The sequence below is a fragment of the Gorilla gorilla genome, chromosome 9 (genome assembly GCF_029281585.2).
Source record: "Gorilla gorilla gorilla isolate KB3781 chromosome 9, NHGRI_mGorGor1-v2.1_pri, whole genome shotgun sequence".
Classification (NCBI taxonomy): domain Eukaryota; kingdom Metazoa; phylum Chordata; class Mammalia; order Primates; family Hominidae; genus Gorilla; species Gorilla gorilla.
This window is the reverse complement of record NC_073233.2, coordinates 68,280,938-68,307,406: the sequence shown is the minus strand read 5'-3', so window position 1 is coordinate 68,307,406 and position 26,469 is coordinate 68,280,938. Positions and strand designations below refer to the sequence as shown.

The following is a 26,469-nucleotide window of genomic DNA, read 5'->3' as shown; positions in this document are numbered from 1 at the left end:
GACTGAAATGAAAAATGGACATTAAATTGTATTATTAAAAATTCATAAAACTAAATACATGTAAAATAAATTTAAGTAATTAAATGATAAAATGATTTGTTTGAGTTTGTACTTTTGAAGTTACCAAAACTTGAAAGTAAACCTTTTAGGATACTGTATACTTTGAAATACCTTCTCCTAGTCTGTGGCTTGCCTTTTCACTTTCTAAATAGTGTCCTTTAATAGATGTTCCTGATTTTAATGTATACCGTTTTATCAATATTATCGCCCATGATCAGTGCTCTCTGTATCTATTTTAGGAAATCTTTAGCTGCTCCAAGATGATGATGATAATCTCCTATGCTAAAATCTAGAAACCTATTGTATTATCCTTTTTAATTGTGGTAAGATATACTTAGCATATTATTTATTATTTAAACCATTTGTATGTATACAATTCAGTGGTATTAAATACATTCACAATGCTGTGTACCAATCATCACTATCTATAACCAAAACTTTTTTATCATCCCAACAAGATGAAATACTCCCCATTAAGCAGTATCTTCCCTTCTCCTCTTCTTCCGTCTCCTTGTAACCTCTATTTTGCTTTCTGGCTGTATGAATTTGCCTATTCTAGATACCTCATGTAAGTGGAATTATACAATATTTGTCTTTCTGTGCCTGGCTTACTTAACTAATTTTCAAGATTTGCTTTCAAGATGTTGAACGCATTAGAATTTCATTCATTTGTAAGACAATAATATTTTATTGCATACATATATAACACATTTTGTTTATTCATTCATCTGATGATGGCCATTTGGATTGTTTCCATTTTTTGGCTATCATGAATAATGTTGACATTGACTTAGTGTACCAATATCTGTTTGAGTCCTTGCTTTTGGTTCTTTGGAGGTATATACCTAGAAGTGGAATTGCTGGAAGATATGGTAATGTTATGTGTAACTTTTTTAGGAACCACCACACTGTTTTCCACAGAGGCTGTAACATTTTACATTCCCACCAGCACACGCAAGGTTCCAATTTCTCCACATCCTCACCAACACTTGTTTCCTTCCTTCCTTCCTTTTTTCTTTCTTTCCTTCCTCCCTCCCTCCTTTCCTTTTTTAGTGATGGCTGTCCCAATGGGTATGAAGTGGTATCTCATTGTGGTTTTGATTTTTCAGTTCCCTAATGGTTAGTGATGCTGAACATCTTTTCATGTGGTTATTAGCCATTGTCTATGTTCTTTAGAGAAATGTCTATTCAAGTTCTTTGCCCACTTTGAAAATTTTTTGTTATTATTAAGTTATAGGAGTTCTTTATATATTCTGGATATTAATTCCTTGTCAGATATATGATTTGCAACTATTTTCCCACTCTGTAGATTGTCTTTTCACTCTTTTGAGTGTTTTTTGATGCACAGAAGTTCTTAATTTTGATTAAGTCGAATTTATCTCTTTTTGCTTTTGCTGCTTTGTGCCTTTGGTGTCATATCTATGAAATTGTTGCCAAATCCAGTCTTATAAATATTTTCTGCACTCTTTTCTTCTAAGCATTTTATAGTTTTGTCTTTTGTTTAAGTTTAGATGTTTAAGTTTATCTTCAGTTAATTTTTGTATATGGTATAAAGTAAGGGTCCAACTTGATTCTTTTGCATATAGATATCCAATTTTCCCACAGCATTTGTTGAGAAAACTGTCCCTTCCCCATTCAGTGGTCCTGACATTCTTGACAAAAATCTATTGACCATATATGCAAGACTTTATTTTTGGGCTCTCAATTTTTTTCAATATGTCTGTATGTTTGTCTTCATGCCATTACCATACTTTTAATAACTGTAGCTTTGCTACAGTTTTTGGAGTCAGGAAGTGTGAGTCCTCCAACATTATTGTTCTTTCCCAAGATCATTTTGGCCTGTAATTCCAAATGAATTTGAAGAACTTATTTTCCATTCTTGCAAAAAGGCTGTTGGGATTTTGATAGAAATTGCATCGAATCTATATATTGCTTTGGGTAACAGTATTAATGTCTTAGCAATGTTAAGACTTTCTATCCATGAACACATATGTCTTTACATTTATTTAGATCTCCTTTAATTACTTTCAGCAATATTTTCTAGTTTTTAGCATACAAGTCTTTCACCTCCTTGGTTAGTTTTATTCCTAAGTATTTAGTTTTTTATATGCTATTGTAAATGGTATTGCTTTCTTGATTTCCTTTTTGGATTGTTCATTACTGGTATATAAAATCATAACTAATTTTTGCGTGTTGATCTTATACCTTGCTATTTTGATAAATGCTTTTACTAGCTGTTATATGGATTCTTTTTTATTTTCTATGTAGAAGATAATGTTATCTACTGACAGAGAGAGCTTTGCCACTTTCTTTTCAATTTAGATGCCTTTTGTTTCTTTCTTTTTTTTGTTTTGTCTGACTTCCATATTGCTAAATCCAATGGTCAATTCGTAGTCCTCATTTTATTTGACAAAACAACAAAATATAATATAGTTGATCCTTCCTCATTTCTTCTAACAATTTCTTCACTTGGCTTCCAGGATGTCATGCTCTCCAGGTTTTCCTCTACCTAATGGCTATCTAGAAACCACAGGAGAGTGTTAGTAATGAAAAATTTAGAAAATGAGTACTGACTCATGGGATGAGGAGACTGAAGTGAAGATAATAAACATGCAAGTTAATCATGCTAATGGATATTATAGTTCAGATTCTTTGCCTTTCACATATCTAGGGACAAACTGCCCTGTGGTTGTCATTGTGTACTCCTGTATCCATATCTCTTGAAACAGCACTTGTAAATTAAAGGTGCTCAGTATATATTTGTTGAAAAAAGGAATCTGACTTTGAATAAATTATCAACATGGGATTTAGCTACATAATTCTCCTGAAAACCTTGTTCAGAAACCGTTCCCTACCTTCTACTATTGGCATGAATATTATTTATTGTATGATTAAAGCAATATATATGTATTCTACTCACAAAAATTCCCCATAAAGTACATCCTGTTTTGTAAGTTACAGGTTCATACGTTCCAAAGGCTCCTTTAATTTGTCCCATATACAAAACCAATAGAAAGTACCACATGAAAATGTGAAAGATGCCAATCATAATCTGGATAGTCTGTAAGAAGAGAATTCTGTTAGTACCGAAATAATGTAATTTAAAACACAATTCCAATAAGTGTTAACTATAAGAAGCATTTAACACCTTTACAAATACAAAAGTAAAACAGCAATGTACTTGATGTATTTCCTGGATTGGTTATCCCAGAAAAAAGGACCAATCAGGAAGGACTGAGATTTACCAAATAGGAATCAGTCATACTGAAAGAAACAGGCTGTTCAATAATAGTAGCTCTGGCCAATTCTCCTGTAAGTTAACAGTTTGATTCTATCACTGGATAGTCTCCCTACCTATCAAGTAATGGTATGAGAGGAGAATATGGGGGTTACTTCAGAGAAAATGTGGTTACTAATCTACTATAATGCAGGAAGCCATAAATCCAACATTTTCTTGTACATTAGTAATTTGTTAAAGATGAATCACTTTTTGAATTTTATAAAGGTTTGATTTATCTTTTCCTTCAAGGAGTATTTGGTATGATTTTTTTCACAAGTATGCTGGAGTGGGGCATAATCCAACACAGCAATACAGAAAATATCCAAAATGGACTCGCTTGAACTCGGTTTTCCCATTGGAGAGGGGAAGGATTTTGAATAGGGGAGAATTATTACTCAACTCTAATTTGTAAGAAGATAATTATAATCCCAGCAAATTTATTTCTGAATTTATATGTGAACTGATATTTTATATATTTAATCACATTTTTGATTACTCTTTAAAAATGACAGAGGACACATAAATTTTATTTTCATATAAACTTTAACAGAAAGCTATTTAATGTTTTAAGAGTTCCAGCTCTTTGCAAAGCAGGCAGTCTATGAAATATATAAGTGCAATTGGCTAACTTTAAAAAATACATTTCGGAGAAGTTTTTTTTTTAAGAAAAAGTCTCTTTTTTGGTAACGATCATGCATTTTTATAGATTTAGAATTTAAGGTTTCCCCTTGCATCAAATTTGCAAGAATGGTAATTTTCCAGAAAGTCTTTGGATTTGCCTGGAGAAATATCTCCCACTAAACTGCAAAATCCCTTAGGGCCTGGAGTTTTTTTTTCATTGTTTTATCACCAGCCTCTAATATGGTGCCCAGAATAGAGAAGGCATCCAGCAAATACCTCTTATATAAGCATACTGGTGTCAAGAATAGTGATTCCATGTGACTTTCCCAACTGTTAAAAAAGTAAGTGAGCTTGAAAAGTACTATCTCTTTTTAAATGATTGACTATTGTTTTATATAAAACCATGAAATAGCTAATTAGCCAAAGCTTGTTAAGAACTGCCAGTGTGTGGAGAAGGACAAGATAGGTTTTCTTATTTAAAAATGATTCTTAATCTAGAATCAATATGAGTTCCAGGAGGTCAGACCCGCCTACCTCTGTCCCCAGGGAAAAAAAATGCGAAGGTTGCAACATATACATAATTCTGGAAAGAAGATTCAGAGCTTTCATTCTATGCCAAAATGCTCTGTGACCCCAAAGAGGTTAAGAACCTCTGCTGAACAGTCGTATAGGCGACTTAGATAATTGATCTATGCAACATTCAAATTCAAAAGAAAAGTTCACGAGTGGAAATGTTTTCTCCCCTTTGGATGTGAAAAAGCATGATACTCATAATTCCTTGGTGTTTACTAACAAAGCTAAACTGTAACTTCACATGTTTATAACTTAACAGAAGAGACAAATTTATAATCATCCTACTGCATAAATGTAAGTGCAGTACTCTCTTTTTTCCTTTTAAACCTTACTTGGATTTCTCTATTATCCTGTGTGTGTTGGTTTAGTCTGTATACCCACATCTCAGCACATGAAGGAACATGAGATCAGTCAAAATTTGTAGAAGACAATCAACATTTGAAAAAAAATAAAAATTTTTACCCTTTTGATTTAACCAAATCTGTCCCCCTTTAGATCCAATATATCCGTTAAAAAAATGAAATAGTTCATGATCTTAAATTTAGTTAGTCAAAGTGAAATCTTACCCCTAAAACGAGAGAATCTGCTGTAGAGATTTGTAAAAGAACACATGCCATACTGCCAGCATTTCCTCTAGATGATTTTCTCTTTAACCTTTGGTGATATCTTTATTAGCAGACTTCTACAAAACAGTACAAAACACATATACATTATTTTCTTAAAAGAAAATACGTTAAGTTTGATCCTTTCCTTATTGTTCAGTCACCACCTCCCCAAATTCAGAAGCAATAGCCTTCCTTCTTCTTTCTAGGCCTTAATATTAGAGGCATCAACTTTCATCCACCTATTCTGAATAACAGCCTTCATAACTGAAAAGTCTCTCTCTATGACTAAAACATATCGGCATTTACAGCTATCATCTCAGTAGTAAATAGTGCCTACTGTTTACAGAGTATGATAGGGAGAGGAACACCGTAATCAGCCTCCGTGTCCCTTTATGGCTTCTGACACGAAAGCACTCCAGCAAAGCGACATCACTACCCTGCATTTTACTTGTTCAAGGTTCCAAGGAGTTTCGGGGGGCGCTCGTCCAGGACCCAGTCCGAGTTCTCACGCCAGCGTCCAGGTCTAGATGAAGAGGAAGATCCCGGCTGGCAACGCGCTCAGCGCCAGGTCCCCAGATCTCGCTGAGCTACCATCACAGGGATAGCCAGGAGCCCAGCACCCAGCCGGCCCTCAGGCTCCTCAGGGAGTGAAGGTCTGCAATGGCAACGGTATGCTCCTCTTGCGCCTGCGCACCCACTCAGGAACTGCCGGGGCGGAGGTAGTGCGTGTGCGCAGACTCACTAGGCCCCTGGCAGCCACGTGGTCAGACAACCGGTTAACTACGTTTTGGTGTCTCTAGGAACGGTTTCTGCAAACCTCTATTCTGAGATTGCCCATATTGGTGCGTTTCTTATACACACACCTGCTGCACAGTGACCAGGATCACTGAGGAAAAGTCCGCCCTTCACCTTTTCTGTCTTCAAAGAAAAATTTTGACCACAAGAGCACCTTTGGAAGGTGCACTTTCGAGTGAAGTGGCTAAATCAATGGCTCACTTTTTTTTTCTTTAAACATAAGTAACTGAAGAAGGAATTTAGTGATGAGAGTAATACTTAACAAGACACCAGAATGACTTTTTGATCCACTTGCTGAGGTGGGTTTACCTGTTAGGTGATACGTGGTGTTAGTTTTCTGTTTGAGGTGTAGACAGTAGTTAAAACAGTGTTTATGAAGAGGTGCTTTAGATGAGGAGTACAGACCATCCTCTTAGGCAGCTATCATGACTTACTGAGGCGTTTAAAGTACCTGGAGAACAGCCACTCAATGGCATTTCTCATTTATTCATGGAAAATTTAAATTGACATTGTGGAAAAGTTAAAATTCCAGCTTGTAATGTAAATTTTTAGTCAATGATAGCCAGTGAGTAAAACACGCAGAACACAAGACAGATTTTTCTTTCATAAGGAAATTTTCTGTGCTTCCAACACCTTTATTTGCAAAAAGCTAAATCATGAGTGTGTCTAAAAGCCATCAAGATCTTTTATAGCCTGAAAAATCAACTGTAAATTGAGAATCTTTATTTTTAGTCTCACAGCTAGCTTCCTTACATTGAGACTCCAAAGTCCCCTCAAATCAAAGGAAAAAAAAAAAAAAGCCCAGGCTCTTCTAAAGTCTTTACATTCTGTATTGGTCAGTATGTCATTGAAGGTAATAGTTTTATTCTTAAGTAATATGCCACTTCAGTTTCTAGCATTATTGTTATTTTTTGAGTTTCTTGTCTGTGAGCAGAGAGGGCTCTGATAATATTAAGCATTCTCTTTGCTGTAGAAAGAGGAACTGTGTCTTCAACCTCAGGGTTATGGATTTTTTAGAATCCATAGTAGAAAGAGCCAGTTCTGATGAGATGGACCCCCATTGTAACTTGCTGCCAAGACTGATTATTTGTGAGAGAAGTGACCTATTTCTTCATTTAACCTTTGGCCAACAGTCTCTGGAAATTATCATGGATTTGGTCATTTTTTTGGACTGGGGCCAAAGTGTGTATTCAGTATAAACATAGGCAAAAATAGAAGAGTGAGCCAAACTATGAGACAGGCATGGTTCCTTGGCACATCTTATTTCTTCTGCTAATATCACAGATCAGTAAAAGCAACATTGATTTTCTCAGTACCTATAAACTGGATTTGGAAATTCAGAATTCACTTTAATTTTTTATCCTTTGGCTGTTAAAAACTGTATTCTTCAGCAATGAAGAGGCAATCAATCAGTCATGGTTTGACATCCAATATGACTTTTATTTCTCTATGTGGATCATATTGTTAATTTCTCTTGAATTAGTTCCTAGTATACAAAAGACATTAGTGAAAATGTGCTGGAACCACAATGCCTATATAATATTGTTAAAACCATTGTTGGGGATTATTACAAGGACCCTGTTGGCTGTGAGCCCTGATAAAATAACTTGTCCAGATTTCTTTGAGGAATTTTATTTATTTATACACTAGAGAAAACAGATGTTTCCTCTGTGTAAACACTAGGGTGTTCTAGTAAAGTAAAATGGAAATCTATGCAAACTGGGGAAACTAAACAATTGAATTCATTGTAGAAATGCAATATCCATACATATGTATATTTATGTAAAGTATAATCTATATGTATATAAGTATATATATATGCTGGTACACATACATATATATAGTAGATTTCAGTTTTCATATGTTTACTATATCACTTATATACTATTCTTTAGTAAAATGCTAATTAATAGCTTAAACTTATCTTGCTTTTTTTCCCTTTCATTTACTATGTTGAGGCAATATGTTAAGTACCTTATATTGCTTATTTAAACTTCACCACATGCCAATGATGTACATACCATTGTTATTTTCATTTTAACAGATGAGTATGCTAAGGTTTGGCGAAGTTAAGAGTCACACAGCTTATAAATGTTAAGAGTTGAGATTCTAACTCCAGCAGTGTAAGTCTAGCTCCAGAATTTGTAGCCCATCCTCCTACCCACTTTTCTTCCTCTAAGTCTCCTTCAGAAAGAGCTCTATGTTGTGACTGTCATGGAATTGCATAAAGAATATTGTTGAAGCAATCACAAGGTCTAGAGATGGTTTCCAGCTCCAGTTCTGGCTGTGTGTACTCCACTCCTCTACTCTTTGAATTCATTTCTCATCTGTAAAATTAGGGTCTTGAAGTACACATTGTAGCATTGTATAAATATATGAAATGACATTTGGCCTAAAAGTCCATACCATATCCTTAAGCGTTGCCAAATACTTGGGAGAGTAGGAACAGTTGTGAAATATAAAGTGAAATTGTGCGTGAGACCTAAATGAAATAGAGACCCCCGCGGTGTGTGTGTGGAGAAAGAGATTGAATGAAGCCCGTTGAGCACTGCTAGGCTGCTAGAATTTAGTAACAGCAATTTGTTTATAAGAGTGAAACCAGAGAACTGAGGGAGAGGAGGAGAGCTAGGAGAAAAGAGAGAACAGTTATAAATTATAAATTTGCTTGGTTTGTTTTAAATGCAAAATGAAGAGAAAAAGGCAGAAATCAGCAAGTTTTAGGAAAACACTGATATCCAAGGCCTCTCCAGCCTGTGGGAATTAGCAAGACATATTAGCCTTATGGCCCAGGTGGCCTGGTTTCCACCCCCATCTGTTGAAGAATGACCCCACTTATCTGCAAATCCCCATTTCCAGAGCATTTCTGGGAGTCCCCAGAATTTTCACATTTGTTCTCCAGCAGGCATTGGCTGAGCTGTTGCTGAGTGTATGGGGCAGCCACTTTCCAGATACACTGTAGTCTCAGGCCTTGCTGCAGCTTCTCTGGGAGAAGGCTGCCTTACCCCGGGTGCTGTCTCCCAGGGCTCCGCAAGCATCAGAGCCCTGGAGGTGTTCAAACAGCCTTGCATCTTCTTCAGTCTTCCTTACAGAGAAGGAGCCTGGTTATAGTCCATGCACAAGTGAGGAGCACAGCCCTTTCTCCATAGGGATTAGACCTGGTCACCTAGGTGAGGCTGGCAACTGGACTCTGATCTTTCAGCTTGAATATCAGATACCTGAACTCAAAATTTCTGTGGCGTATTTTGCTTGATGCAAATCACCCCTGCAAATAGATGCCTAGGGACTCTGCACCCCACCCCCAGTTGTGCAAAACTCAGGGTAGGTTTGGCCAGCATCTGCTCTGTGGGAAAAGGGGACAATTGTGATTGATTATTAGAGGGTTGTGACAAATGCAAACATGTTCTGGGAAAGACAGCTTTCAGAAATTTTGTTTTGGCCAGGCATGAATCAATGACACATGTTTATCTAAGATATATTTATAGATCCTTGAAAGATTATTCTTGAGCCCATGTGTTTCATGATGAATGATCGACCTTCTGTAAAGCCTTAGAATCTAGAATTAGAAGACACCCTAGAGGCCTAGAGATCTAATAATGATCTGTGCTCTTCTGAGGACGGAAGAGACTAAATATAGGAAGTACTTGAGATGTGTGTGTAATGTGTATGTGTGTGTGTAGCTTAAGTTATATTTCGTAGGCAAAGTCTTTGTATGCAAATCCAGCGTTAATTCTGCATGAAAAAAGCATGTGTTCGCTGACATCTAGATAAGTCCTACTCCATTTCATTTTATATTACCCTACATGAAAAAATATGTAAAGCCTAAATTTTATGGAATAGTAGAGTTTTTATCACAAAGTAGTAGTGTAATACTTCTTTTTAAGCAAATGAATGAAAAAAATGAACATTTGAAAAAGATTTTCCAGAATGAAAATACCATAAGGGCTTCAAATAATACCACAGCAGGCATGTGACCTCTATGTTGCAATATCATAATTCTTTTTTTTTTTCTTCTCTCTTCTGTACATCTCCTCATTTATCTTTTTTTTTTTTTTTTTTTTAGTATTTATTGATCATTCTTGGGTGTTTCTCAGAGAGGGGGATTTGGCAGCGTCATAGGACAATAGTGGAGGGAAGGTCAGCAGATAAACATGTGAACAAAGGTCTCTGGTTTTCCTAGGCAGAGGGCCCTGCCGCCTTCCCTTCCGCAGTGTTTGTGTCCCTGGGTATTTGAGATTAGGGAGTGGTGATGACTTCTTCAAACATCTGTTTAACAAAGCACATCTTGCACCGCCCTTAATCCATTTAACCCTTAGTGGACACAGCACATGTTTGAGAGAGCACGGGGTTGGGGGTAAGGTTATAGATTAACAGCATCCCAAGGCAGAAGAATTTTTCTTAGTACGGAACACAGTGGAGTCTCCTATGTCTACTTCTTGCTACACAGACACAGTAACAATCTGATCTCTCTTTCTTTTCCCCACATTTCCCCCTTTTCTATTCGACAAAACCGCTATCGTCATCATGGCCCGTTCTCAATGAGCTGTTGGGTACACCTCCCAGATAGGGTGGCGGCTGGGCAGAGGGGCTCCTCACTTCCCAGATGGGGCGGCTGGGCAGAGTCGCCCCCTCCACCTCCCAGATGGGGCAGCGGCCGGGCGGGGGCTGCCCCCCACCTCCCGGACAGGGCGGCTGTGGGGCGGAGACGCTCCTCACTTCCCAGACGGGGCGGCTGCCGGACGGAGGGGCTCCTCACTTCCCAGATGGGGCGGCTGCTGGGCGGAGGGGCTCCTGACTTCTCAGACGGGGCGGCGGGTCAGAGATGCTCCTCACCTCCCAGACGGGGTGGCGGTGGGGCAGAGACACTCCTCAGTTCCCAGACAGGGTCGCGGCCGGGCAGAGGTGCTCTTCACATCTCAGACGGGGCGGCGGGGCAGAGGCGCTCCCCACATCCCAGACGATGGGTGGCCAGGCAGAGACGCTCCTCACTTCCTAGACGGGATGACGGCCAGGCAGAGGTGCTCCTCACTTTCTAGACGGGGTGGCAGCCAGGCAGAGGCTGCAATCTCAGCACTTTGGGAGGCCAAGGCAGGCCAGGCGGCTGGGAGGTGGAGGTTGTAGCCAGCCGAGATCACGCCATTGCACACCAGCCTGGGCAACATTGAGCACTGAGTGAGCGAGACTCCGTCTGCAATCCCGGCACCTCAGGAGGCCGAGGCTGGCAGATCACTCGTGGTCAGGAGCTGGAGACCAGCCTGGCCAACACGGTGAAACCCCGTCTCCACCAAAAAATACGTAAACCAGTCAGGCGTGGCGGCGCGCACCTGCAATCCCAGGCACTTGGCAGGCTGAGGCAGGAGAATCAGGCAGGGAGGTTGCAGTGAGTCGAGATGGCGGCAGTACAGTCCAGCCTCCGCTCGGCATGAGAGAGAAGGGAGGGGGAGGGCAATATCATATTTCTGTTCCAGTCACCTTCTAGGGTCTCAGATCACAGGCCCAGCTGGAGAAAGTTGTTCATGGTATAAGTTTGCTAAAACCCCCTCAAATGTACCCTCAGTATAGCTTGGTAATCCTCTGTTTCTCTGATCAGTTTATTCTCCATTTCCATGACTTTTCCCACATTGAAAAAATATGCACATAAGTGGAGCTTCGCAGTTCAAACTCATGTTGTTTAAGTGTCAACTGTATTATTATATTACTAAATCTCCTCTCTCCTATCAGAGAATAAGGCAATTTCTTCCAAATTTATTACAAGCTTACTATAGAGAAACATTTCTGTTTGTTTTGGCATTACAAATGTCTGATTCTATCCAAGACCATAAGAATAGTGGGAATAATGGTTAGGGCAACTGCCCGGACCTGGGAAACATACTGCCTGGGTTCAAATCCATGCTTCACCATTTGCTAGCTACATATCTTAGGACAAGATTTTTAACTTCTCTGCCAAAGTTTTTTCATCTGAAAATGATCCACCTGCCTCACAGGTGGTTGTCGTGAGCATTGAAACAGTGCTTGGAACGTGAGTGGTACAAAGAATGGGCTAAATATATGCTGTTATTATTACTATTATTAAAGCAATTTGAAAAATAGAATATATTTGATAGAAATTTACTTAAAAATGAACTTTGCTGGAAATGCTTCTGTTCCCTAAAGTAAGTTACTTTTATATTTGTTTATTTTACGTGTATAGATATACAATATACCATCCCCTCCCCCACATTTTGAGGCACCATTTACTTTCCAGACCCTTAGACCATGAAATCTATGTCTTCACTTTTGCTGAGCTGTTGAGCTTTATGGTGAAGGACACAGCATTTCCAATCACCCAGTTGCTGAATAGTTGGGACCTTGGCAGACCAATGACATTGAAATTATGTGACTCTTGCCTGACATAATACATCTACTTTCCCAGATGCAAAAATTCTGTTCTTCTAATCTGCCTCTTCCCTGATTTTGATTTCTCTGCCTACTCTTTTTGTTATATTTTTCCCTTCTGGCTTCTTTAATAATATTAAAATTTCAAAAAGGGACAATACTTTGCTATTTTCAAACCATATTCATATAACATTATCTCATTTGATTGTCATGACAGCTCCTGGAGAAAAGGCAGATTTCTCCATTTATGATCAATCTGTCTTTATTATTGCTTTTATTATTACTATTATTCCTTCCTTATCCAGTTTAGATTCCACAGGCCATCATTTAAATAATATTTTTTACAATGTCCTAAGCTTTCTTGCCCTTCTGCTATTTTGTCATCTCCTCTAGCAAAATCTTAACCCTGGAAAAAATCAAATAGATAGTTTCCTGGATCCATAGTTTGCCTGGATCTAGCAGCAAGGCCTTGCAGAAGCAATTTGTTCATACTCTGAATTTGTTACCACATCCTCAAATGTGCCTTCTGTACAGCTTGGCAATCCTGTTTCTCCGACCACTTTATTCTCCAGTTCCATGACTTTTCCCTTGTTACCATTATGTTCAACATTCTGACTCTACCTATGCCCCTACCTTAGGCATGACATCACTACTGCTTTGACAGGGATGACATGAGCCATCACATCAGATCCTCACTGCCACTATTGCAAAGCTGTGGATATCTGTGATAATTATACCTTTCTATTTTGTAGAGAAACTGCCCTTTTTCATGACTTAGGTGATGTTTTCCATCTGTGCTTTTGATTTCTTGAAACTTACACTGTCATTCATCCCTTCTGTCTTACCTTAATTGTTCTAATTGGCTTATAAATGTGCCAACAATTCAAAAACAAAAAGCCAAAACTCAAATGAAAACCCCTCAATGCAGCATCCCTGTCTGACTGTTGTCCCATTGCAGGTGAGTTTAATGTACATGAAAATACTCTGTAAATAGCAAAATTTTGTAGGTAGTTAAGAGGCAAGATGTTTGATGATATTAATGTATAGAATAATATGACCTCCAACAAGGGCAACTGGACACTTGCTTTCTGAACAGAAAGAGGAGGAGGAGATGAGTTAGGGAACTCCAGTGACTGGACACCTAGAAAAATCATCATCAAAGAAGGTTTATCAATCTTCTTGGAGTATAGATCAGATCTACTGCTCTACAACCAATATCAAATCAAAATCAATTTTTTAAACATACTGAAAAAGGCTTTTGTTTCTAATGACATTTTATTAAGGAAAAAGTAATATGAACAGAAACATTTCTAACTTTAAGAGAGTTGCAGAATCATTTTTCAGTCCTCTGATCCTTCACCTTTGCCAGCATGTAGTAGTGGTAATGTAGGAAGAGACAGTGAAGGGAGATACAGCCATCATTAGCGACCAACCTAAAAACAAATCTCAAACACGGTTTTTAAAGACTAGAAATCATTGTGGACAATAAAAGACATCTTCTTAAGAAGTTTTTGCAAGTAGTTTTTCTCCATGAGATTAGACTGATACCCCTTTTTCTTTTACTATTTAGGGACATTAGCTGAGTAGTTGTTGCATCTGGGAGGAGCTGAAGAAGACGCTGGTGTCACAGGGTTGCTTACATGCATATTTGGAATAACCAGGACAGACTGGAAAGAATGAATAAAAACAAGCAATATGGTTACTACAATCCTATGCAATTTCCCCTGGTACCATCAGAGTGAAGGACAAAGAGCATTCTGGTAAGCCGATAGTAGGATTTAGCAGACACAAGTCTGTATTTCTCCAGGGCATTTTCAGATTATTTTACAAAGAAGAGACCCAACTCACCATATTGGTCGTGGTGTTTGCTTGGTTGGCAAAATGGGCTGTGGCACAAGCTATGAAGAACTCCAAGAGGGAGAAGATCATCAGCATGGCTGAAATGCCTTTTCCAGAAAGCTGAAATCATAAATAAATAGTGAAATTTTGGCTAATCAGGAGGGCCTCACGTGGGCTTCAAAAAGTTATTGACTCATCAAATGTGCTATTGCTTATACTCAACTCGCTCCATGCTTATTCTTCCAGTATCATCAAATGCTTGTTCCAGAGGAGTGTGAATTTATTTTGCATTTTCTTTAAAATGCCAGAAGTCTTTCCTTTTGGTAAGTAGGCTATTTTGTTTAGAAATATTAGAAAGAAGGTAGTTTTTTTTCCTTTGTGATGGCCTCATTGTTTTTTTTTAATACAAATGTTACTACTCATTTAAAAAGTCAAGCAATATAGAAACCAACGGATCATTCCAAATGCCAGTGCTTAGAAATAACCAAAATTAATATTTGATGACTATTATCCTAGCTCTCTGTGTACAGGGAAAAGGCAGAAGAATGGATGTGTAGAAAGATGTCGTGAGAGGGAAAAAAGAGAATAACCAAGAGAGAGGAGCATCATTCTATAAGAATGGAATCATGTTATTTCTATTTTAAATAAAAGTATTAAGCTCACTTGAACTCTATACAGGCCTTCTATTTGATCAGATACAGTGTAGGTGAATTTTCCTTCATTCACTCTTTGTTTATTTGGGTCCCATTTGTCTTCCTTGCTTCCATTACAACTTGAGCCCTAGCGGTTGTTTTATATCCATGTTTCTGAATGTGAACATATAGCTGTTGCAGGGAGAGAGATAGCTTAGCTGGCTTCGAGCACAGTTCTTGCTAGTGAAGATGGACTTCGCTTTTTCTGTCTTCTGAGAGCCTGCTAAATGCTTAGTATGGAGGCCTGCTCCTTGGCTGGAGGTTTATTCCTGTGCATTTCTGCTCATTCCCTGCTGGTAGTAGGGTACCATGCAGGGTATGGGAAGGTATTGCCCTTTCTTCTGTCTCCTGAGGTCCTGGGTACTACCCATGGTCTTGTACCATACAGGATTTGCTTTATCCTTTCACAGAATTGACTGCTCTCCACCCCAGCCTTCTCAGCTACAGACTGGAGAGTGTTAGTGAGACTTCTCAGTATTTTTTTCTGGCTTCCCTTCTTTCCTCAGTTTTGTTTCTAGGGAAACAAGAGCCAGGTCTAAAAGCTGTGCTTTTTTTCAGCTTTGAATAGCATCAGAATGATTTGTTTCTCTACTTGGATGCCAGTTTGAAAGCTGTTTTTTTGAATAATTTTTGTTCTTTTGTTTGGTATTTTGGAGGATGAATTTTGTTCTTGCTTCACTCTGCCTTATTTACCAAGAAGCTTTCTCATCTATTTTTGCCTCCTGATATGGTTTGGCTCTGTGTCCCCACCCAAATCTCATCTTGTAGCTCCCATAATTCCCACTTGTTGTGGGAGGAACCTGGTGGGAGATGATTGAATTATGGGGGTGGGTCTTTCCCATGCTGTTCTTGTGATAGTGAATGGGTCTCATGAGATCTGATGGTTTTAAAAAACAGGAGTTGCCCTGCACAAGCTCTGTTTTTTTTGCCTGCCCGCATCCATATAAGATGTGACTTGCTCCTCCTTGCCTTCTGCCATGATTGTGAGGCCTCCCCAGCCATGTGGAACTGTAAGCTCATTAAACCCCTTTTTCTTCTCAGTCTTTGGTATTTCTTTATCAGCAGTGTGAAAACAAACTAATACACCTTCTTATATAAGCTTTTCCTTACACTGCAAACAGTGTTGTCCTTTCCAAGCACAAAAGTGATCATTCAAATTCCCGGCCTAAAACTCTCCTATGTTTTTAACAAAGGATTGTCTCAGAGCTTTGTGGAAAAGGAGTGTGCCAGCAATTCAAACTACTGACACTTCAAAGAACATACTCTAGGGGACACGCATCTGATGGGAGTGCCTAGACAACTTTCAGATTATACCAATGGTTGGAGTCAGGATTTCAGAACCCTTTAGTTGAGAGGCAGATGGCTTCATAAGCCTGCCACTCCGAGATCCAGTGAAACAGAATTACTTACACAGTATTGAGTGAACTGATAAAGGAAATGTTATTGTGGTTATTTGTTCAAAATATTGTGATATTGTTTTAATGTTAATATGTTCTAGATAGATAAGGAAGTCATTCTGTGTCTTTCTTAAGATATATGTAGCCCACAGTAATTTAATAAACTCTGCTTTTTGTAAACTGAAAAGCAAAAGCAAAACCAACCCCAACATAAAATAAAACGAAACCAATAAAACCACTCTTCTGTGGTTTTCCATTGCTCACAGAATGAAGACCAAAATGGTTAATGTGGCCATTGAGGTAGGATGACAGCTTCCAGCCCAACCTCATTTTATACCATGTTGCTCCATTCCTTATAGATGGTAAGCATTCCTGCCCTTGGGCCACTCATTTCCTCCTAAGGTCAGAGTCCATGCTTGGCTATATAAGGCTAATGAATGTGTGATTGTGTTTTGAGCACATTCAGAGATACGTGCTTCATTTTGCAATTGCTTCATTCCTTGGGTTTCTCTGTAAAAATCAGATGTTCTTATCCCTATCATTTCCCTCTCACTTCATACTTTACTCTGAAGTTTAACAAAAACACTCAATAGCTTGACTACCTGATTTATATAGAATTTCAAATGTTGAGAAAATAATTTTTGGACAATTTTAGAAGCCATGGAGGCCTATCCAAACCCTTCCCCATTGTTCGTGTGATTAACAGTGAGATGGGCCAATAAAGGATGTCTTTTAAGCCTCGGTCTATCTGTAGAGGTAACCCTCTCACTTTATTCTATAGTCCCAGAGATCATATGACTAGGGGTGGGGCTAGAATAGAAAAAAGATTTTCCACTAGAGCTGGTATACGGTATTAAGAAATAAAACATAGACCCACTTTACGGGACTGAAAAGAGAGCAGGCACATGGTGGATTATGGGATACTTACCACGGCCCGGTAGTCTTGGCCAGCTACCCCATTGATGCACATATCCACCAGCAGCAGAATCACTCCAATGAAGGCCAAGATAGAACTAACAATGTTCATTCCCAGGCTGCCTTTCACCTAATGGAGATGGCAGGAAAAAATCAATTATATACAGGATCACTGAAGTTAAGTGAAATAAGAATCAATCAAATTTCATGGTTCTTAATTTTTGAACTTTCAAAACAATTTTTCAAGTTGAAATTATTCTGTTTTCTGCCCTTCTGGGTAATTCCCATAAACATTATTCTGTATGCAGCCTAGATGTAGGGTACTTCTAAAAAGCTGTAGAAAAATGTAAATCATATAAAGCAGGCACTCATCTATTGGATTTTACTAAAAGCTTCATGCACAATAACAACTATATTTTCTTTATAAAAAAATGAAAAAACAAACTTCTAATGAGCATTTTTCTGTGGCAGACACTGTGTTAAATTATTTAAATTATCTCATTTAACTCTTACAGCCTTTGAATGAGGTAGTACGATAGCATATGATTTTATAGATGGGAAAGTGTTTAGACACAACATGTTTGCTGAAAAATTTAGGAATTAATGAAAACCCTAAGTCTCTCTAGGGACTAAATATGAACCCCCCAATTTAGAAGGAGAAAATTTAGGCTTTTGTGGGCAGAGGTGTATTTGTGACTACAAAACTTTCCCCAGTTTCTACAATAGGATTTTAACATGCAGAAGAATAATTGTGAAACCAAGTCCGCAGGTGACTTGCTAGGGGTGGCACAGTCAAGTTCTTTAGAATGTGCTTGTGCTGCAGCGTGCCTTAGAGCCTCCTGAAGGTCTCTAAAAGCTCTTAGAAAAATTGTCTTAGGTATGTGTCAGTGGCTGTCTCCTCTAAGAGGTGGAATCTATGCTTCGACAATCTCAATTAGACGGAAGGATCCTTAAAAGATGCAGAGAAAGGGTGCTTTATTTTGTTTTTGGACTGCAACAGGAGTGGTTAATCAGAATTAGGCTTATTTTATTTTAATTTGATTTAATTATTTTATTCTTCTTTTGTCTGCAAGAGCATGAGCTACATGATTCTGTGTTCCTCTTTCCCTGTTCTTCTTTCTTGTACTGGATTACGTATAATCTTGACACCAGCTCTGCTCTAGTTGACTCTAGTTCTTGGTAAATCACTTTCTTTTTCCTGGTTCAATGGTAGACCACGAAATTGGAATAGGTGGGGTGCTGTGACCGACAGAACTCAAAGTCCGGTCTTACTGATCATTTTTATAAACTCTTCTTACAGAACAAGCTAGACTCATTTAATGGCAATTTAAAGAATTGTAAAACACACAACCTGTGTAAGAGTATGAAATAGCACAAATAAAAAAATAAAAATACAAGACAGAGCTGAGAAGTGGCAAATGAACAGTAGAGACTTGGTAACTGATGTGTCTAGTACGTATTTCCTGGCTCCTGGGTTCTCCTTTGGACTTCCCATAATAGAGTGTGACCAGACTGAACCAGGGAGCTTTTAGGTTAAAGCTTAAACAACCCTGATTTTTACTACTTCTCACCCTTGTGAGTTCAAGACTCAGGATGTGGAGCTCTGCCATTTCTTAGTGGCAAACTGTGTGGACCATTTTCTCACACCAGCGCTCAGACCATGAGGCAACCAATAGATTTTTTTTGGGAAAGGTGCTCCCTTTTGCATTTCCCAAATCCAGCTTTTCAATTTTCCTCCCCAATATGTTAAGCTAATCTTTAAAGGGGTTCAAAAAGTAGAAACAGTCTAACTTACCAGGCAACGGGAAAGCTCCTTGGATGCTGACACAGAGAGAGAGCCAGAGATAATAAACTGTGGAAATGGACAAATTTATTTGTGAAATGGGTTAACTGGTTGTGCTTGGGAATTTCTCTTTATATGAAAGGTTGGTCTATTTATGTTCATCTAGTTTCTTTCTCAAAATTTTCTCTCGCACTTCTGAATTTTCTGGAGTAACTCTCAGTCATATGTCCTTGACTTCTTTTTTATTTTCTTTTCCTTAATTTCTGGCCTATGAAGAACTCACAATGTTTAAGCATTCCTTGTTCTGAGGCTTACTGCTCCATCCCTTCTTATAATCAATTGCATTTTTTAATTAAAAAATTTTTTTAGAGATTGAGTCTCACTATATTGCCCAGGCTGGCCTCCATCTCTTGAACTCAAGCAATTCCCTGGCCTCAGCCTCCCAAGTAGCTGGGACTACAATCACACACCACTATGCCTGGCTTACTTGCATATTTTTAATCATGTTTCCAATCACCTTTTCTTTTCTCTGTCTCTCCACCCAATACATACATTTCCATCTCAAATGTAGTAGATAATCAAAACTTTGACTTGCTGATTACATGATTAAATTTTAAAGAATGGAATAAGCTCCTAGGTAAAATGGCGAAAAAGTTCCCGATTTTTTCATGCTCATTCAGAGCTATTCATTTTTCTAAATTCTCCAGCCCTCAGGTGTAGGGCTTTATCAAGAAATGAGTTGTGAATTGGCTGGAGATAGCAATACTTTATAAACCAAGAGGGAATACTTTATAAACCAAGAAGGAGTGGTGTTCTAGCAATCTACTCACAGAAAGGCCACCCCAGAATGGGTATCCACCAATAACAGCAGTAGAGGCGAAACCTAATACTTCTCTAAAAGAGAAGGATATTAAACACAAAACAATTCCAAAACCAATGTGCATCAATCCAACCATGATCTGGATCACCTGAAAAAAGAAAACAGCCATTTAAAATTACTTCTTCACTTTCAGACGTGTGAAACAGTACTGTCATTGCTGCCCCTGCTTATTTATTGTCAATTTTGCTGAGATCCATCGTTGTCATTCAGGCACACATCTGAAGCAGGAGGTGGGTCATGAAGATTCTGACATATACTAGAATAACTGGAGTGCAAGGCCCTTAGTGAAACGCCCTGTTTTGAGGTATTTGGGGAGATTTACTGGGGTGGCCCAAGAAGAATTCTTCAGAAAGTACAGCTGCTTAATGATGCATTAGCATCTCTGAGGGCCTCTAAAAGACTATTAGAAAAACAATACTTTAACTGTGATGTCAGTAGCTGCTTTTTCAGATGGATCAGTTCTCTGCTTGGGTCATCCCAGTTACGGGTAAAGGAATTGGTGAAGATAAAACCATTTATTAGGCATGAATTATGTGCTTGGTCATGTTCTGAACACTTTACATTTATTGTTTCATGTAATCCTCCCACAACTGGATTGAGTCCCAGAGACATAAAGATATCAGGTATCCAAGGTCACACAATTCCTAAGAGGCAGATCTGGGAATTTACTGCAGCACATTGACTGCTGAGCCTGTCTGAATTATTCGGTACTGTCTTCCCCCATGCTCAGCTCTGCTCTACCTTTTCCATGAAGTCTTCTTGATTACACCAAATTAATCTTTTTTCTTTCTTTCTAAATTTCAGTTGCATCTCATGACATAAAACACACCTTATTACTTGATTTTGGATTCATTTATATTGTTTTTTTTTTTTTTTTTTTTTTTTTTGAGACAGAGTCTTGCTCTATTGCCCAGGCTGGAGTGCAGTGGCATGATCTCGGCTGACTGCAAGCTCCGCCTCCCAGGTTCACACCATTCTCCTGCCTCACCCTCCCGAGTAGCTGGGACTACAGGCGCCCGCCACCATGCCTGGCTAATTTCTTTTTGTATTTTTAGTAGAGACGGGGTTTCACGGTGTTAGCCAGGAAGGTCTCGATCTTCTGACCTCTTGATCTGCCCGCCTTGGCCTCCCAAAGTGTATATTGTCCTTTTTTAAAAAGTTGCAGGTATGCAATCATTTTCTTACCAATCATTCTTCTTATCAATCATATATTACTAAAAGTAAGGTATACATCTTTTACCTCCTTGTACCTCTTATTGAACCTTCCTTCATTGTAAATAAAGATAGATTTCTGAGGAATAATCATTTCTAGATTGGTCCAAAACTTGATTGTAGATTTGTAATTTATTTTCCCCCGTGTTTACATCTTATCTATCCAGGGAGACTGCAAATACAAAGACTGCTGTATTTATTTCTTCAATAAATAGCTACTGAACACAAGTAAATCGAATTAAAATTAGAAAAAAACCCAGTTTCATAAACAATGCTAAAAGTTTCTTGAGACATCGATAAAAACCATGAACCTTTCTCCCTGAAAAATTATTCTTGCACATTCATACACACACATACCATACTTTTGCTTATAGCTTCAGAGAGATGATGGGCCACGTTTAGCCTATCTCACTTAAAGAACTCCTGTATTAGACTTTATATTTGGTTTTTACAACTGTTCTTTAGAGCAGCAATTCAGCCATCTGGTCACAAACTTCCCATTCTCATCCTTGCTGTCACCTTGATGAGGGGCAGTTAGATCTGGATTTGTACTGGCCCTCATTTCTCCTCCTGCAGCCCTGGCTGTACCATTTACTGATCCAAATTGCCTATAGGACAGACTTAAAAATTTGGACATACAATTTGTCGGCATTTTTGGCCACAGAAGCACTTTAAGGTCTGAGTTGACTGGTACAGGTGTGCCAAGTCCTGCCACCTGTGGCCCCTGCACTGTCATGATGCCCGGGGCCTGCTGATGGCATAGAAATAACAATCTTCAGAGAGAGGAAGTAGCTTCTGCCAACTGGAGATTTTGAAAACAAAACTTCACATTCTTTTAAAGTATTTTTATCACACGCCTCTTCGGTGCCGGGCAGCATGCTTCAGTGGTTCCTCATCCACCCAGTCAAAGGTCAAAGCAGTCAAAGCCAAAGCCTTCTGCTCTGCAGGCCTCACCACCTGTGGCCTCTGCCACTCATCTGCCCTCCTGACAACTGCTCCCTCCCTCACTCATTCTGTTCTATTTTATTGGCCTCCTCCCTGTTCTTCAAATACCTCACACACATTTTCATCTAAAGACTTTTACACTGGTTGTTTTCTCTTTCCCTAATATCTGCAGGGCTCACTCCTAACTTCAGGTTTTTGCTCAAATGTCATGTTCTAAGGAAAGCCCATTCTGACCACCTTGAAATTGCTGCCTCCTCACTGCCTAGTACTTTTTAGCCCTTTTACACTTCTTTGTTTTGTCTATATCATTCAACACCTTCTAACACACTAAGTACTTTACTTCCTTATTATGTGTACAGTCTGATTTCCCCCTCTAGGGCGTAAGTTCTGTAAGGGCACAGATTGCACCTCCTTTGTGCTCGATGATATTCCAGGCACCTGTGTGGGGCTGGCTGTATGGGGTGTTAGTTTGTCCCATTGGCTTATTAGGAGCAGGGAATTTCCTCTATCTGGGAGGAGGAGGATCAGAAGGGCCACCTCCACAGCTTAGTAAATAGGCTGCTGCAAGAGAACTTATGCTCATTTTTTCTTCCCTAAAACATCACAACTTGAAATACATAGTAAGATGGCTAGAAGAGTTTCTGGCACATAATGAGCATTCATTTACGGAATGCTCCAGCAGAGCATTTTGAGCTATTCACAGGGAGAGACTTAATATAATTTGGTGGAATTGTGCTAGCGGGATGAATGATGTATTTGGAAAGCAAAGAGAAGGGACTAACAATTCTACCTAGGCAGGTGGAATTTTCTTACAAGTAGGGCATTTTTGTTTTTACAATGCCTACAGAAACAAGGCAGTCAGTTCAGAGTCTCCTTTGTAGAAGTAAGGTGACAGTTAAACCATAGCATCTCTAAGGGTATTGGCGAAAGAGGCATAGCAGATGGAATGTCCCCCAATTCTTTCACACTCAGCCTTTCCCAGACTGCCCATTTGTAGTTTCCTTTTCTGGGGGCAGCCATCATTGTTCATTGTTATGTAAATTCACCTTTATGCAAAAACCAGACTTGTAACTAATCCAGAGATGGCATTGAGATTGTCCAAAAAGTCCTTTGAATGAAGAAATGAGATCAAGCTAGATGTAACAGTGCTTCTGTCATGTCAATATTACCAAATCCTCCAGCTAGGGAGGCTCCTCTGTGTCCTGTTATATTTTTGCTTGATCTAAAATGAAATGAACTCAAGGGAAAGTCTATAGGCAGACTAAATATTTCTGTCTAAAAGAGATAATTTCTGAATAACGTTCAGAACTTTTTAGCAATTGGATGATATTCTCCTATAACTTATAAGAAGACCTTGCAAATGTGAAATTAAAATTCTGGTAGTAAATAGACTTACCCCTAGTGCCTTTGCTTCTTCTTTAAAGTTCATTACTGCTGTTCCCACACTTGGATTTATCATTTGTATATTTCCTTGACCCGGTTGACTGCTAGCAAAGATTCCCGGAGATGTGATGCAGTAGGGCTGAGCACGCTGAGCACTCTGAGCTTGGTTTTCTAAGTTGATTGAACCCAGAGGCTGTTGAAATCCAGGAGCCATAAAGCTGCTTGGTGGGTAAGGGTTGGGTATGGTTTCATTTACTTCAGCATGGCTTGTTGGCTTGGATGACATCATTATGTCCTAAGTATCACAAAACATACAAAAGTGATACGTCTATCCAGAAAAGAAACTAAAGAAAATCTTACCAAATGTCAAATGTCAATTATCTATGCAAATAGAGAGAACAAGTGAGCAGATAATGGGCCATAACAACTGATAGAAACATGATTCTCATAAATCCCTAACCCCCACGCCAAGGACTGGTACCTGTCTGTGGTCTGTTGGAAACCTGGCCGCACTACATGAGGTAAGCAGCAGGCAAGCATTACTGCCTGAGATCTGCCTCCTATCAGATCAGTGTGGCATTGGATTCTCATAGCAGCATGAACCCTACTGTGAACTGCACATGTTGGGGATCTAGGTTGCATGCTCCTTATGAGACTCTAATTCCTGATGATCTGAGGTGGAATAGTTTCATCCTGAAACCATCCCTCATTAGAGAGATGCTATGCTGCCAACTGTGAAGTTGGAGGAAGGCGTCCATGAACCAAGGTGTAGGGGTTGCCTCTAGAAGCTGGATGAAACAAGGAAACAGATTCTTCCCTAGAGTCTCCAGGAAGGAACATGACTCTGCTGACACCTTGAGCTTAGTCTAGTGAGCTGGTATTGGAATTCTGACCTACAGAACTGTCAGATAAAAAAATTATATTGTTTTAAGCCACTACATTTGTGGTAGTTTGTTATATCAACAAATAGAAAACTAATACAGGGGCCAAGTAATACAATACTTGTATGGCAAGGAGGGCAGTCCAAGATTAAAATTGTTTGCCAGTAATTGGGAAACTAGATAGTTCACATATGCCCACTTAAGATGATTCTTCTGTTCTTTAGGAAAAATGCTTTTATTCATTTCTGTCCTTCTGAAAGCTTAGAGCATCTCAGGCCCCATGTAGGCAAGGGAAATTTTGTTGGAAATAAGCCAGTACAACTGAATATGGACAACAATGACTATTAATTCTTGAAAAAAATTATGACACTTAAAAAATTTGTCTTTAGCCTTAGATTCCTTTTTTTGAGGTCTTCAAAAGCACAACAATTTTCTTGTGCTTATGAATATCAAGAAAGTTAGAGTGATGAATGTCTCATTCTTGGTATGAAGTATGAATACTATGAATAACCTATTGGTACAATGTATCACTGGTATCTAACAAGGACACATATGCAGACCCTGTGCTCATAGAATCCAGAAATTTTAGGGTAGAAAAGACCCTTTCCATTTATCCTGTCTCATTCCCCTTGATTTACAGATGAGAAATTGAAGCTGAGTCAAGTTAAGTGACATGCTCAAGGTTACACAGAAAACATGTGTCAGAGTTAGGACTCGAAAATGGGATTCTTGGCTGTTGGTTCAGAATCCCCCTCCATGCAGCATCACTCTGGACATTTGCAGCTTGTTTTCCAGGCCAGCCTTGGTGACAGGGTATTGACTCTGCTCCTGCAACTACCCAACAACAAAACTTCTGTCTTCTGATGCCATGGAGAGGAGTTTATAAACCGGATAAACTTCTTCGTGATTGAGTGAGTTAGTAAGGATTCTCTTTAGCAAGCTTTAGGTGAGGTGTATAGAGAGCTAACATTTATTAAAGACTTATTATAGGCACAGTAGGGTCTGTATAGTGTCATGTTTAGGAACATGAACTTGGGATCTAACCCAAACTTTGTGTCTTTGGCAAGTTTGTTAACCTCTCTTTGCCTCTGTTTTCTGTCTGTAAAATAGAGCTAATAAGACTACCTTCCTTAGAGAGTCAGTTTGAGTATTAAAGAGTTATTCTCTGCAAAGTATGTGGAATTGTGCCGATTACAGGGTTGGCTCTATTATTATTTCTATGTTAAGTGCATGAGATACATTATCTCTGTACCCTTTACAGAACCCCATGAGATAGGTACTCTACTAATATCCCCATTTCACAATGAGAGAATTTAATCCAGAACCTGCACTCATAACCCTTACCTCCGATGCTAGATGCAACTGAAAATGGTTGAAAACTCAATGAAAAGGGAGAAAACATCTTTCTGAAATATCTGATTACAGAGGAATTTTTTTTTTTCAAAATGGAAACACATCCAGCACTTTAGGAGGCCGAGGCGGGCGGATCCCGAGGTCAGGAGATCGAGACCATCCTGGCTAACATGGTGAAACCCCGTCTCTACTAAAAATACAAAAAAAAAAAAAAAAAATTAGCCGGGTGTAGTGGTGGTCGCCTGTAGTCCCAGCTACACGGGAGGCTGAGGCAGGAGAATGGTGTGAACCCGGGAGGTGGAGCTTGCAGTGAGCTGAGATCGTGCCACTGCACTCCAACCTGGGTGACAGAGCGAGACTCCATCTCAAAAAAAAAAAAAAAATGTAAACACATTTGAGCCCACAAAAGTTTATTTTAAACAAGGAAAAAGAAACAAGTCCATAGCTGTGACTCTTGGAGTAACACCACGTAACTCTCAATAGCATTTGAGAATGTGAGGTTATACATCTTATGGATCTGGTTTCAGTGGCCAAATATTGCTCAAGCCCTCTTTTCTAATCTTCAATCTGCTACTTCTCTAAGTCTGGGACTTTAAGCAAGTTTCTTAATGAAATCCCTGTTAGTGCCTATGTCTCAACTGTAAAATGACAGAAGGTACCTAAGGAGGCTAGTCTAAAGATCAAATTATCCTAATTTATGCAAAACTGTTGGAACAGTGCCTAGCACATGGCAAGAGCTTAAAAAGGAACTATTATTTTATTATTAGATCCCAAGGTATCCTATCTTGTTTTAGGCAGTGGATGTGGCCATAGGAAAAGTTGGTAAAAGGAATTGAACAGGGTCAATTTCAAGAGCAAGGAAATAGGAGATGGGTACTCAGAG

At 38.9% G+C, this 26,469-nt stretch overlaps 2 protein-coding genes across 4 annotated transcripts in view; both read right to left on the bottom strand.

The window, feature by feature from the left end:
- The window catches only part of MS4A13 (membrane spanning 4-domains A13), a 30,652-nt gene extending 24,864 nt beyond the window's left edge, over positions 1-5,788 (bottom strand). The window contains exons 1-3 of one of the 3 annotated variants that reach the window (XM_019037251.2): positions 5,477-5,788; positions 5,101-5,216; positions 2,981-3,121 (exon numbers count right to left, since the gene is read on the bottom strand). In XM_019037251.2, the coding sequence (XP_018892796.2) occupies positions 2,981-3,121; positions 5,101-5,151 (192 nt within the window). In that variant the 5' untranslated portion in view covers positions 5,152-5,216; positions 5,477-5,788. The remainder of the gene's footprint in view (positions 1-2,980; positions 3,122-5,100; positions 5,217-5,476) is intronic. The other 2 variants (XM_019037252.2, XM_019037250.2) reach the window with 2 other exon arrangements.
- A 7,774-nt stretch (positions 5,789-13,562) lies between these two features.
- On the bottom strand, positions 13,563-23,641 carry MS4A12 (membrane spanning 4-domains A12). The gene is made up of 6 exons (XM_055354231.2): positions 23,366-23,641; positions 19,763-19,900; positions 18,945-19,001; positions 17,163-17,279; positions 14,155-14,265; positions 13,563-13,973 (listed from the first exon to the last, which is right to left on the bottom strand). Exons 1-6 carry the CDS (start codon positions 23,639-23,641, stop codon positions 13,869-13,871), a joined length of 804 nt encoding a protein of 267 aa, XP_055210206.1. The 3' UTR covers positions 13,563-13,868.
- Between the last annotated feature and the right edge of the window lie 2,828 nt (positions 23,642-26,469).